This window comes from Agelaius tricolor, unplaced genomic scaffold (assembly GCF_023055355.1).
Source record: "Agelaius tricolor isolate 1412-34295 unplaced genomic scaffold, bAgeTri1.0.p SCAF_7, whole genome shotgun sequence".
Taxonomy (NCBI): Eukaryota; Metazoa; Chordata; class Aves; order Passeriformes; family Icteridae; genus Agelaius; species Agelaius tricolor.
Window position 1 is genome coordinate 9,180,081 of NW_027269267.1, and position 12,782 is coordinate 9,192,862.

General features: G+C 38.1%; 1 protein-coding gene across 1 annotated transcript in view; it reads right to left on the bottom strand.

Annotated features, from left to right (window-relative positions):
• Positions 1 to 80: 80 nt before the first annotated feature.
• Positions 81 to 12,782, bottom strand: part of LANCL3 (LanC like family member 3) — a 37,522-nt gene continuing 24,820 nt past the window's right edge. Inside the window, exons 2-5 of the mRNA XM_071430330.1 lie at positions 9,558 to 9,681; positions 8,584 to 8,781; positions 7,430 to 7,637; positions 81 to 6,404 (exon numbers count right to left, since the gene is read on the bottom strand). Of these exons, the coding sequence (XP_071286431.1) occupies positions 6,245 to 6,404; positions 7,430 to 7,637; positions 8,584 to 8,781; positions 9,558 to 9,681 (690 nt within the window). The 3' untranslated portion in view covers positions 81 to 6,244. The remainder of the gene's footprint in view (positions 6,405 to 7,429; positions 7,638 to 8,583; positions 8,782 to 9,557; positions 9,682 to 12,782) is intronic.

Below are 12,782 nucleotides of genomic sequence, written 5' to 3' on the forward strand. Positions count from 1 at the left end.
GAGTCATGACTATTCTGGAAGGAAGTGTTGCCAGCACTATGAAAGGTAAGTACAGAAATAAACAATCCAATGCAAAATCATACTGTTCAAGGTTGGACTTTTATTTAAGGCAAAATATAATCACAGCTTTAATATTCATAATATGGATATACACAGTTTGTTCTGCCACTATGAAGCTTAGTATTATCACTGCTTTTAAAAAGCTATAAAATCTAGTTTCTATCATAATCTACAATACAAAACTAATACAATAAACACATTCTGAAAGATCACAGTGTTTAAAATATTAGAAAAGCAGGGGTCCTGCTTTCAAACAATAAGGTGCATCTCTAAAGAATCAAATCAACCTTGATTCTACAGGCCTGTACCACATCATGGCTGTGAATGGCTGTAACACTGAGGAACCAATCTAGGGTGTGGCACATACTCAAGGAATGAACATCACACACTGGAATATACTGAATAATCAAGTGTCACCAACACAAACTAGACATTAAATAATGCCATTTAAGTTCCCTGTACTTTTTATTTGTATTGGTATTCACGTCTATTGCAGAGATCTCGAGATAAAATGTGTGTAAATTGCCATCAAACAGGGCCCTGCATATGCAAACACCTGTGCTTTCCTCATACCATGCAGACAAGCCTTACTAATTCCATGGGACTCATGTGTAAAGGAAAGTTTGTAGGCCTGGGGTCTGGAATGACATAGTTTAACCCCTGTTTCACACATGTGGAAGGAGCTACCTTACATGCCTGGAATCAAGCAGAGGTTCACCACGGACATCAGCAGGTGGCCTATCAGGCTCTTAAAATGAGTGCAGAAGGCCAATTCAGTGGCAAAACCAGACCATTGTTAAAGGACATCCTTCTCTCTTGTGTGGTCATGGCAATGAAGACAGAAGCAGAGTTAAATTTCTGATCACACAGCCTTTCTCTTCTATATGATATAAAAATATATGTTGGACTAGAATCTGTTTTCTATTCCCTATAGGATATAATTGACTTAAGGACTTCAACATAGTCATACAATGCTGTTGCTGGGTATCAGTACACTTTAAAATCTCTTGTATTCAAATATCATTATACCACTTGGCAAAGTAAGCTTTGAAATAATTTTCTGCCATTCTAATTGGTGTTACTGTACTTGACCTAAATGCCTCCATCTTCTCTTTGAGTTATACCATGAAGAAAGTCAAGGGACTCCCTTCTAAGCATTAAAATAAATATGGCCTTATGTATTTTCAAGCAGATTGCTATTAATAAATTTGTTTTTTGAGAGCATGATGTAGAATTTCCAATATACAAGGTGTAGGACCAATGGCGACAGTACAAATTAGCCAAGTTTAATATTCAAAGGCAAGATTGAAAGTTGGTGCTATTGGCTTCTTGAATGTATTTTTTTAATCTGCCTTATCATGGATAGTGCACTTCTGTTCCATTGAAAGATAGGAGTAGGCAGTAGGTTCAGCTACAGGCAACTCCTTCACAGGCAAATGTTTTTTAACTTTTGATGACTTTGCTATAATGGCAATGGAGTGCTGTTCAAGGCAGCTGAAACATGCACAGTGCTTACTGTACCACTACTGTGCTATTCCTTTGGAAAATGCCTGTTCACCTCCCTAAATTGCTGTATTGTTTTGTGGGCCCTGAGCATTTTTGGCTTATGGCTTTGAAGTATGTTGTTCCCCTCATAGTGGGATTTTTGGTCATTTTCTTCTTTCTTTTCAATTTAGCTTTCTGCTGCTACTACTTAGTCTTAGAGATCTTTATATGAACTGAAATATCTTCTCAGAGCATCCAGGCTGTGCTGCCAGCCAGCAATTGTTAATTCTTCAGAGCAAGATTACTCTTTGAAAATCAATCGGGCAATTTTAGTCCTGATATACTAATCTTCCTACAGATTAGAATATGCACTCATGCCAGTGAATATTCAAGGTATGTAGAAGATTACTGCACCTGAGATTTACTTGGCAGACCTCAGAGATCCAAAGAACAAGGATATAGTCTCAAAATGCATGCATACACTAAAATAGGTCACTGTTGGCACAAAACATGCAATATGTTGGTAGATGCTGTAACTGTATATGCAGAAAACTATATGAGTACAAAAACTTGATTGCTTATCAAAGTTTCCATTTGCACATATTGCCCCACCATGTTTCTGAATACAGCAGATACCTATGGTTCATTTTTTTTCCACAGTATTAAAAATACCAATCAGTATTCTTGTCATATTCTTTCCATGTCCATATATAATCAGTATTAGAACATCAAAGTGGCATTACTTAATTTGACAGAGTAGCAATAAAGGTGATCCCTTTCCTTGCATTCCCTTATGTATATTTCCCAGAACTACTTAAAAATGAATTTTGGAATGTTTAGCAATTTCACTTGGTTTCAGTTGTCCTGACAGAACTGAAACACTGAAGCATGGAGAAATGACCATGCTCCCTAGAAAGTCTCTGTTTTATTTAATGAAGTAAAACATCAGTGACAGTTGTTATACAAGATAATGATTTTTTCTTAGCAGGTGGGAAATGGCACAGCCAGAGAGAAGAGACCATCTGGGAGCATAAAATAATGTAATGCAAGTTAGTAGAACACCCTGCTTAAGTAAAATCAATCAATCTTATTTTCAAGAACAAAAGACCTGGGCTGCTTCTTCAACCTCTTCAAGTTATTCAAAGGTTGGGAAACAAAAGCAGGGAAATTGAAGGCAACAATGATGCAATCAAAGCAGATATTGAAAGCAGTGGCACAAAATAAACATGTTATTATGATGAGAAGTTGTGAGTAGCAATTGAAAATAAAGATATATTTGTTAGAACTGTACTGCTGATAAAACTTACAGCATCTGGTTCTATGAATCCTGAAATCAATAAATCTGGACACTACAGATCTAGCTCCCATCAAAATTATTCCCTGACAGTAATCTATGGATGGCGGGCTAAAAGTCATGAACAGTATATAGCTCCTTAAACTGATGTGTAATCTACAGCTTTACTCACAAATAGCACCACACAAACACAGGTACATCACAAATAAGCACCAATACCCACATAATGCATCCTCTTTGCTTTAACAGCATAATCAGAAATACTATTATATCACTTAAATTCCTATTACCTACACTTTAGAAACTAAACACAACCAAGGAACTAATGTGCAAACATGACGTAGTTACTGTGTTTTACACCCTGGAAGAGGCTTCTCCAATTTCCCACAACACAGTCTTTTGACAGCACCAGGGCAGAATCTGTTAATGTGTTCAGGAATACATTTTCCAGTCCATAAGGGCCCAGTTTGGGAGCAGGAGGAGACAGCATTCCATGGAGAATGTCTAGCAAAGTTTGCAAGGTTGATTTCTTAAAGCAGGAAGAAGGGTACACAGAGGACCTTAATTTTTATTACACTGGAAAGTGCTGACAGCTCTACTCAGGTTGCTGTTCTGTCAATGTCTTAAAAGCAACAAATAAAGATTGCAACAGCACATTTGTAAGAGCATATATATTAGAGAGAAAAAAATCAGATAAGAAAATAAGGAAGGGAAAGCTGAAAAAACCCTGCTGATTTAATGAGCATTTTCCAAAGAGCCCTGGGGTGTATTTGCACTGTGTTCAGAAGCTGTGACTGCAGCACATCTAGAAGCCACCTTAACCCAGCCAGGTCAGGTAAGAAAAGCCACAAATCTCTGAGAGTGAGCTCAAACTGCCATGTCTGATGAAAGAGATGAACAAGTATGTTCCAAGATTTTTACCAGATATATCCCATCAGACTGGATGTTTGTGTGCTGCCCTTGCCAGAATCAGTGCTGAACTCACATAACCTGCAGAAATGTTTGGGACCTAGATTTCAAACACTGGGTGGTTCCATGGGTTTTCTCATTGTTGAATGGACTAACTCTTACTCAAATAACTGTTTTGTCTCTCCAAAACATGTGGCTTCATATACAGAGAATGGCTGTGGGGACAGGAGATCTGTTTTGAGTGTTCTGTTGCTCACAACATAGAGAAGATCAGAGTCTCCTCTGAATGTGAATTGGAAGAAATTCTACAGATAGAGACACACAGGAAAAAACACTAGAAAACTGACACTGAGCTCAATGTTTATTCCCTGGCATTTGTGAAGAATCACATTTAGAAGAAGTGGATAGGCCAAGTTTTACCTTCCTTAAACTTTTCTTTAAGAAGGCTCCAGTTATGAAATATAGGAGCCAAATGTGTTACAGAAACCAACTAGATAAAAAATCCTAATCCTAATCCTTCACTGCTGACAGTTGCCTCTGCTCTGGTCTAACAGGAGCATTTCCACAGGGCTGGGCAGAGCACACTCCCATATCCACTGACTTTTTGATTCAGCCTCATGTGTACACCCTCCCTATGGAATTCATCCCTCTGTGTGCACACATCTCACTGCTCAGAGTAACCAAGTAAGTGACATTAGTGGCTTTCTTAAAAGACCATATAGCCTTTTAACCTATGTGTTTTAATAAACACATAAGTATATTGAATTTTAACATTTCCATTCACTAAAAGATACCTAAATTCTTGACAAACTGATACAGAACTGCACTGCTTTATTCACCAGAGAACTATGGTTATTTCTAAGTAATTAATTAGAGCTGCATAGTGCAAGACAGAGTAACAGAAATCCTTATCTGCAGCTCATAATAATGTAAGCCATCTCATTAAAATAACAGTAGCAAGAGCAGGAAGGGATTATTATATTAAAATGTGGGAGGATTTCAAGACCCAGCTCCATCTTATAGCCTGATCAAAGCCCACTGAAATGAAATGGGAACTTTAATCCATTAGGCATTAAAAATAAAGAAATTGTAATCTCCTCCAGCTGAGAATGCAGGAAGAGGGACTGCATTGTTTGGCAGTGCATGTATAGCAGCTTTTTCTCTCCAACTTCAGTTTTTGACATATTGGTCTTCCCGATTTGTCTTTATATATATTATTAACATATAAATAAAAATAAATAAACAGTAAATAGATTTTAAATACAGATATTAATTTTCTATTTTTTAGTACAAATCTAGGTTAGTGTTTTCTTTAGCTTTCAAGTACCATTTCATCATATCTACAATACATAGAAAACAGCATGTATTTGCAACTATACGTGCTAGTGCAACTAGTATTGAGCAGCCCATTTATTCCTATCTAAATTATTTTCTAGCTAAAAATCATTTGGGCATATACAATATCTTGCTAACTAGGAAAAAAAGCAATTTTGAGTTTTGTTATCAGGTTTTTTCTGAGGATCAGTATGCCACCCCTTGTAGTGAAGAATTCATCAAGGAAAATAGGTTTTCCATCATCTGAAAAACTTAGGGTACTGTTCAGAAATGCTGCTATAAGTAATTAATTTTTAAAGGAAGCTTTTGTATCACTGAACAATACTTATCTGGCAATGCTCTATCATGAAGAAAGCATCTGCCTACTGCATCTTTGCTACAGAACTTTTCCATCCAAGTCTTCTCCATGGCTCCACCCATCTACCATGTGACTGGGAAAATACAGACAAGACATGACACAGTTACAGTAGATCAGAAAGGAGACCAGCTCCTTGCCACAGACTGAGCTCTAGTAGGAAAGGTCCAATTCAGTGCTCATTTACACACACGAGACCCCACTTGCTGAAATGAACTGTGAAACTGCAGCCTGAACACTCAGCTATCTACAGAACTGCCATTATATGAGGACCAAAGAGCTCAAAGATACAGATTTTCCTAATATATGTTACTAAAACTAGCAGATGTGGTTTAGGGTAAAAAAGCCCCAGATTTTGCCTTTGTGCAGTGCAGTGACATGTTTACAACACCCTCCCCAGTTAGTGAATCCATGAATGGTTTTTGTGGGACTCTTTTTAAAATCTTTTAGGTGCATCACTGTTTCTTCTTTGCATGTCCCTGCAATTCTAGCTTGCCTTTTTTTCACCAAATTAAGTTTGATAATGCCCCTTTCTCTCTCACTTGAATAATTAGATAAATATCTACGACATCAGATTCAATCAGCTCCCCCATTTTTTTTCCCCACTGACCCATTTATTTTGACCACACACTTCCCCACCCCCCAAGCCCCAGTGTGTGTTGGATTTGATCTGACTCCCAGCTACATTAAGGCTAACATTAGTGGTACCCCAGCTCGTTTTGTACATAGCCTGTCTGGAAAAGTAAGTGGAACTGCAGGTGCCCTCTCCCACTACCTCCAGGACTGGCCCTGGAGAACATCAGTCTTTAGACAAAGACACTGAAGAGAGGAAACTCAGCTTGGTTGGGTTGCAGCAAGTCAGTCAGGAAACACACAGTTCCTGAAAAACCTTCATACAGACTATATACACTTTCTAGTGCCCGGGAACCAGACTTAAATTCTTCTGTAAATAAGAACTCTGCAAACCTAAGAGAGAAAAAAAAGAGTTTGTTATTACTTTATGTTCCTCTCAGTCTACATGTTTGGAAGCATCATTTTAATAACACTCAGTAATTTAAGAAAGTAGAATGATCAATATTTAACCTTTTCTGCAAATTCTACACTATCCAATTTCCACAAGATACTGAGGTTCAATAGATCCAGAAGAGACAAACCTTTGCAATCCGTGTGTGCATTATGCTTGTTTGAGAGCTATAAACTTTTTCTGATTGCTGTAATATATATCATTAAACAAATACTTTTTGATAACTTTTAGGATGCAAGCAATGTTTCACATCAATGCAACAAATTGTGTAATCTACACAAATTAAAAAAATAAGCAAAAGACTGAAAATCAGTAATCTTAATTACTATACCACTTCCCCTTGTTACTCTGTGCTGTAAGGAAAACAGTAACAAACATGGAATAGTATGTTTTTAAACAGGTACAGTAAACTAGAGTTACATAGTTAAAGATAACTGCAGCACCATGAGAGAATTTTTACTGGACCACATGTGCTTGCACTCAGACAAAACAGAATTAACCCCACTAAGCTAAAGGTGGGAATGAGAAATTAAAAAAATATAAAATAACTACACACCACATCCTATATTTACTTTTCACTTCTAATTATATGGAATAGTGTTAAATGCTCTGAAAAAACCCCTAACAAATCATGTTTTACCCTACTCCTGGACTTGGGCACACAGCTTGTGTGAGTTCTGCCACCACATCAGAATGGACCTGGATGCACATGACCCCTCCACATGCAGCCCAGTTCCCACTGTAGGAACCAGGCTCCTGGGCAGGGAGAGAGTGGGAGAACCCAGGCAGCCTGGAATGGGACTGCAGAGCTCCCACAGACTGCACCCAGCCCAGAACTCACAGCCAGAACTGATCCTGAACCTTCAACACTCAGGTTACATCTGAGGGTGGTGATCACAGACTCTGCTCTAACAACGTTCCTGAAACTTTCTGGCATTACCTAAATCCAGAAGACAGGAATGCTCACCTCTGTGCCCTGTATATGTATTTGGAGTTGCCAGTGAGCCTGTAGAGCAGCAGGAACACATAAGCACTACCAGCCACCCCATGGCAAATGCCAGGGCCCTTCTTCAGGAGGCCTTTCTGCCAGGTGAGCTCTCCACAGCGGATACAAGTGTCCAGATACTGAGGCTTCTTGGAAACCAGGTAAGCTTTGGCAAAAAGATATGCAATGCCTAGGAAAAGAGCAGTGAGATTGTCTTTTGTAAAAAGCACACCAAGGGTTTCGAAGAACACCTAAGAAAATAAAGATTAATACACTAAAAAAACTGCAGGCTGTGCTCTAGACATGTCAGTGTAGCCTCAAAATGCTCCATGAAGGGGGAGCATCTGCTATGCTAAAAACACACAGTAAATGTAATTATCTACTCCCTGTGACAATACCACTTTCAATCTTTTCAAGGCATTATTGAATTTCAGGGTTTACTCCAACATTCCCAGACTTTCATAATTTTAAAAGAGCAGTCACATTTTTGCCTTTAAACATTAAACTCTTGGCACTGTCTTCTATTGGCCCCAAATCCCCATCTACCTCATCTGCTTACATTGACAGAAACACAAGGATGGGCAAAGTAATTTCTTACACTGACAACAGATACAAACTTTTACTAAATGAGAAAAACAAACTCACTTTTTTTTCCCCAATGAGGCATACACTGCTTTATTCTAGTTACACACAGTTATGCATACTAACTTCTGCTAAAAAAAAAGCTATTTGGCTTATTTTTAGAGGGGATTTAAATAAATTAGTCATAATCTTCACCAGAGCACTGCACAGCTCAGTTCACAGTAACCTTATGCACATGACACATAACTAACTCAAGTGCCTAAGGAAATGTTCAGCTGACTTGTGGTGTGAATTTAACAAACACTGGAGTAGCTGAAGTGTTCTTGTAAGCCACATCTGTGTTATTACCCAAGAACAGTGATGGGATACAGGTTTTCCTGGGGAAGAATAATAGCAATTAATGAATTTCCCCATCTCAAAGTGTAACTTTTTTATGTCCTTTGGGGTTTTTTTCACTTTGGTCGAATTTAACCTGAGATTCTACATGGAATCACCTAATGTGGAAAAGCAATGTGATCAGCATCTGGCTGTGCATAAATCAATGGGAAAAGAACCTGGAGCTCCATGGCACCAGTGCACCAGCTCGTTCTCCCTCTCGATGGTCTCCCCCAGCTCAGGGGGCCAGTTGCTGTTCTGCTCCTGGTCCATCAGGAAATCCACACTCTGCCACACCAGCTCCTGATCTGCTGGCTCCAGGTACTCATAATAGGAGAGCAACATCTGCAGGATTGAGGAAAGCCCATGTGCTGCCCCTGGAAAAAAGAGAAACAATTGAATTAGAGGGTGGGTTTAGGTCCTGTCTGCACCTCATTGCAACTTTCCCTTGGGATAGGTTTCCTTTCCAATAGCATGGCTCCTTCATCTTCTTTATGCATACTGAAATAGTGCTTGGAAGAAAAGATTTCTAGGTGCCTAACACCACATTTTACTACTTCTGTCATTTCTAGTTCCTCTAGCTCTGCAAAATATATGTATGAATTCCTGCTGCTCTCACTCTGATATGACTGAAACTCACTGTAGGAAATTAAACTGAACCTGAACTGAATTCAGTTTCAAGGTGTTACTCTTCTTAACATACTGCTGAATCTGGGCCATATATTTGCATTTGCTGAATGCAAATTGAAACTGGGCCATAAATTGGTATTTCCAGTTACTGACTTTACAGTATCAATGAGCTAACACCTAAATTTCAGTGCAAGAACTGTCTGCACTTGCCAGGGTCTGTGGAACACACAACTCAGTGACTGCTCTCTCTGCTCCCCTGCCAGGGAACTGTGAGCCAATCTCACACTTTCTGCAGTGATTCTGTGCCTTGAGAAGCCCACAAGGGCCCTGCCCAGTGGCCTTTCCCCTCTGCTTCAGGTGAGCTCTGACCCAGCTGCCCATGAGGAGGAGGAGGATGGATGGTCCCAACTGGCTCAGGAGAAATCCCACACTGTAGATTTTACATATTTTATTCCTGAAGTGCCTCCTAGCTCAGCATCTCCACAGAGCACCACTCTCAGAGGTGTTGGTGTGTTTTACTCACCAAGATACTCTGTTCCATAGTAGGAATACATCAGTGGGACTGGTTTCCTCTTCTTCACTGCATACTGTTTTCCTGATTCTAGTATGGCCAGGCAAATTGATTTAATTTGTGCTGCAGTCAGCACCTAAACAGAAACATCAAACAAACATCAAGTCTATTATAATTATTCAATTTTAAGGTATTTTTTCAGGAGTCTGCTTTTTTGCCAGTGCACAGGATGCAGTACTGCCTTTAATCTTATAAATATGCTGTAATGTACATCATTATTAGGAGTTCCTTACATAACACAGTTGATTTACATAATGTTTCTCAAAACCAGAGTTTCATCCTGTCTCAGGAAGTGAATGTCAAATCTTTAGCTGCACAGATGAGGTGAAAAGAGGCCCTGTAAGAGTCTTTCCTTCCCAGAAATCCTTCAGTCTGATGGAAGCTGACAACAAGCAGCAGGCAAGCTGCAGAACAGCAGCCTCCAGACCGGGGGAAGAGCCATTAGGAGAAGACAAAGGAAAAGATAAAAGAAGTAAATGCTACAGGCTTTATTGGGACACACTGACCCAGACAGATTTTTCTACAGACAAGATTTTTAAAAAAATGGAAGCAAGAAAGTTATTAAATTGTTACTCAATCACTACTACATGTGAGGGTTTAGAAACCTCTTAGTAAAAGAATCAGACTTTCTTAAGACAGGAAAATGCTAAGAAAAATGAAGTGCAAGACAGGCTTCTATGAGGATAGACCAGCTATGCCTGTGGCACTTTAGCATCACAAACAGGTGAATGCAGTGCCTAAAAATGACTAATGCCTTACTCTTAGAGGTGTCAGAAGTAAGACTGACAAATCACACATTTCACCAGACATGAACTTTTCCATGTTAATGATCTAAAGCATTCAGTGAGAGATCAGTTTTACAGGGTTTGACTACAACTCTAATTACATGCAATTCACTGCAATCATCAGCAATATCCTGTGTCAGCCACACCTGGACATTACTGACCAATACCTAGGACAAATAAATAATTTAACCAAAGTACTGTTTTAGCTTTAGGGGAAAGCCCAGATGGCAGCAGTACTTTGAAGAAATATATTTCAACTTGTGAAAAGAGAACTGAGAAAGCAAAAAGGAAAAATGACACAGGAAAAAAAAAGGAAAAGACTGTACAAACAATCTTGACAAGATAAAGAGCAATCCTAAAATTAACTAGAATATCAGAAAATAATGTCTTTGAAATGTTTCTGAACACATTTTGGGTTTGCTATAATTTGTATTATCACAGGATTGACAATTACTTCTTCAAGTTTAAAAAATGCTGATAGGTTTAATATGGAGAGAACATTTGTTATAAACTATATTTTCTCATTTGGATCCTAAAAGATGCTACAGATAATTAATGTCACTTGAAACTTGACTGAAAAATAAAGGCTGAAAGACCTTGTTTGTGTGTCTCACCTTGCTCCATGATAACAAGGGATTTTATTACAGCTGCTCCAAATGACTCTGGTATTCGTACAACCTGGAAAACAACCTAGTTCTCATCTTGATTAGTGTTCTTTAATGTCCCTGCAGTAGAATTAAACAAGCCATTAACATCTGGAGACTTCACTCATTTCCAGGCATTTTAAAATTAATTGTCTTAGCTTCACAGAATTTAAAGAGATGGTTTGAATCTTAGCAAATGAGGAGAGCAAAGACATGGTGAGAAACACTGAATTCTCTCCAAAGCTCTCATTTTACTGTCTTGAAATTTGGGACCTACTCCTCTGAATTCCATACCTTGTAAAAGCATTAATAAGATCATCCCTTAAAAATAAATGTGAAGGATAGGTTCTTCTAATTGTAATTCTGAAAGGCATGTGGGTTAGAAAAATCTTAATCAGTTCATCTTCTCTATGTAATGATTCCTTCACTTAATATTATCAACTAGCTTTCAATACAAACTATGTTTTGCTCAGCTTATTTTTATGTTCAGCACATTTAATTTTTAAATTGAACTAATGACTGTTTTAGAATGCTGATTGTGTATTTTAAATGGATATAAACTTCTATCTAAATCCAGCCTTCCACGGTGCTGCATGAAGAAGTATCAGCTAGATAAGAATGCACTGTTCACTGTTTTTCAATATAAAGTATGTAAAAAGACAAAACACTTGAGCACTATGAATACCTAAGTCTATACATTCATATAGTATAGACTAAGAATAAGTATACACTTTTGGCTGGCATAATGAATTATGCTAATGAATGTCACCTCTTTTTCAGAATGCAGAAAGCAGCCCATATGCAAAGACAGATGAAAAACAGTATTTAAAAGCATGAATGAATGGTAGAAATCAACCCACCTGATCCACTTCCACATGACCAAAGAAAAAGGGAAAGAAAATGACCTGTCTATCTTGGAAACAGCCTTATTTCTGGCCTCTTGGACTGATCTGTGGGCTGATACCAGGTAGATGTGTCCCTAACTAACAGCTAAATAAATGAATCTTTATGTTGACTACAAATACCTCTTATCAAGTCACTCAATTCACAGTCATTGTAGGGTTGCTGCTTGTTTCCCAAAACACTTAAGTATGAAGGATTTGCATTTCCTTATGCTGGGAAATGGCTGACTGGAACTGTCACTTACCATCACTATTAGTAGCCTGCCAAAGGCTGAATAATCAGCAATCACATTTAAGATCTCCAATATTTTACTTCAATCAATTTTGTGTTAAAATCTCCTTAGATTTCTGTCACCTTACAAGAAAAAAATAAAAGCTGTGGCTTGTCTCTGTACGCTCCCTCACAGGGTCTTTAAAAAAAACAGCTAAATCTTATGAGCAAAACAACAATCATAAAATACATTAATCATAACCATAGACAGTGCAATTGTGGTCCTACAAACTTCATTTTCATTTCAGTCTAGTCATTTCCTTGCCCCTGGGAATTACTGAAGTAATGTTTAATTAGGGACAGAAAAGAAACAGACTGATCATCCTCAGACTTTGAAGGGATAAATCATATATTGATATCATGTCCTCTAGAGCTATCAGATGCTTTGATGCAGAATAAAGCCAATATGAGAATATGCTACCTAGAAAAAAAATTCATACTTGAGATAAGAAGCATATTCTGAGAAAATTCTTGAATGTCACTTAATATGAGCATGGGTAAAATAATTCTTTATCATGTCAGTACTTGAATGGAAGTCTAATGACACTAAGAGATATATTGCTAGTGCTTTAAAA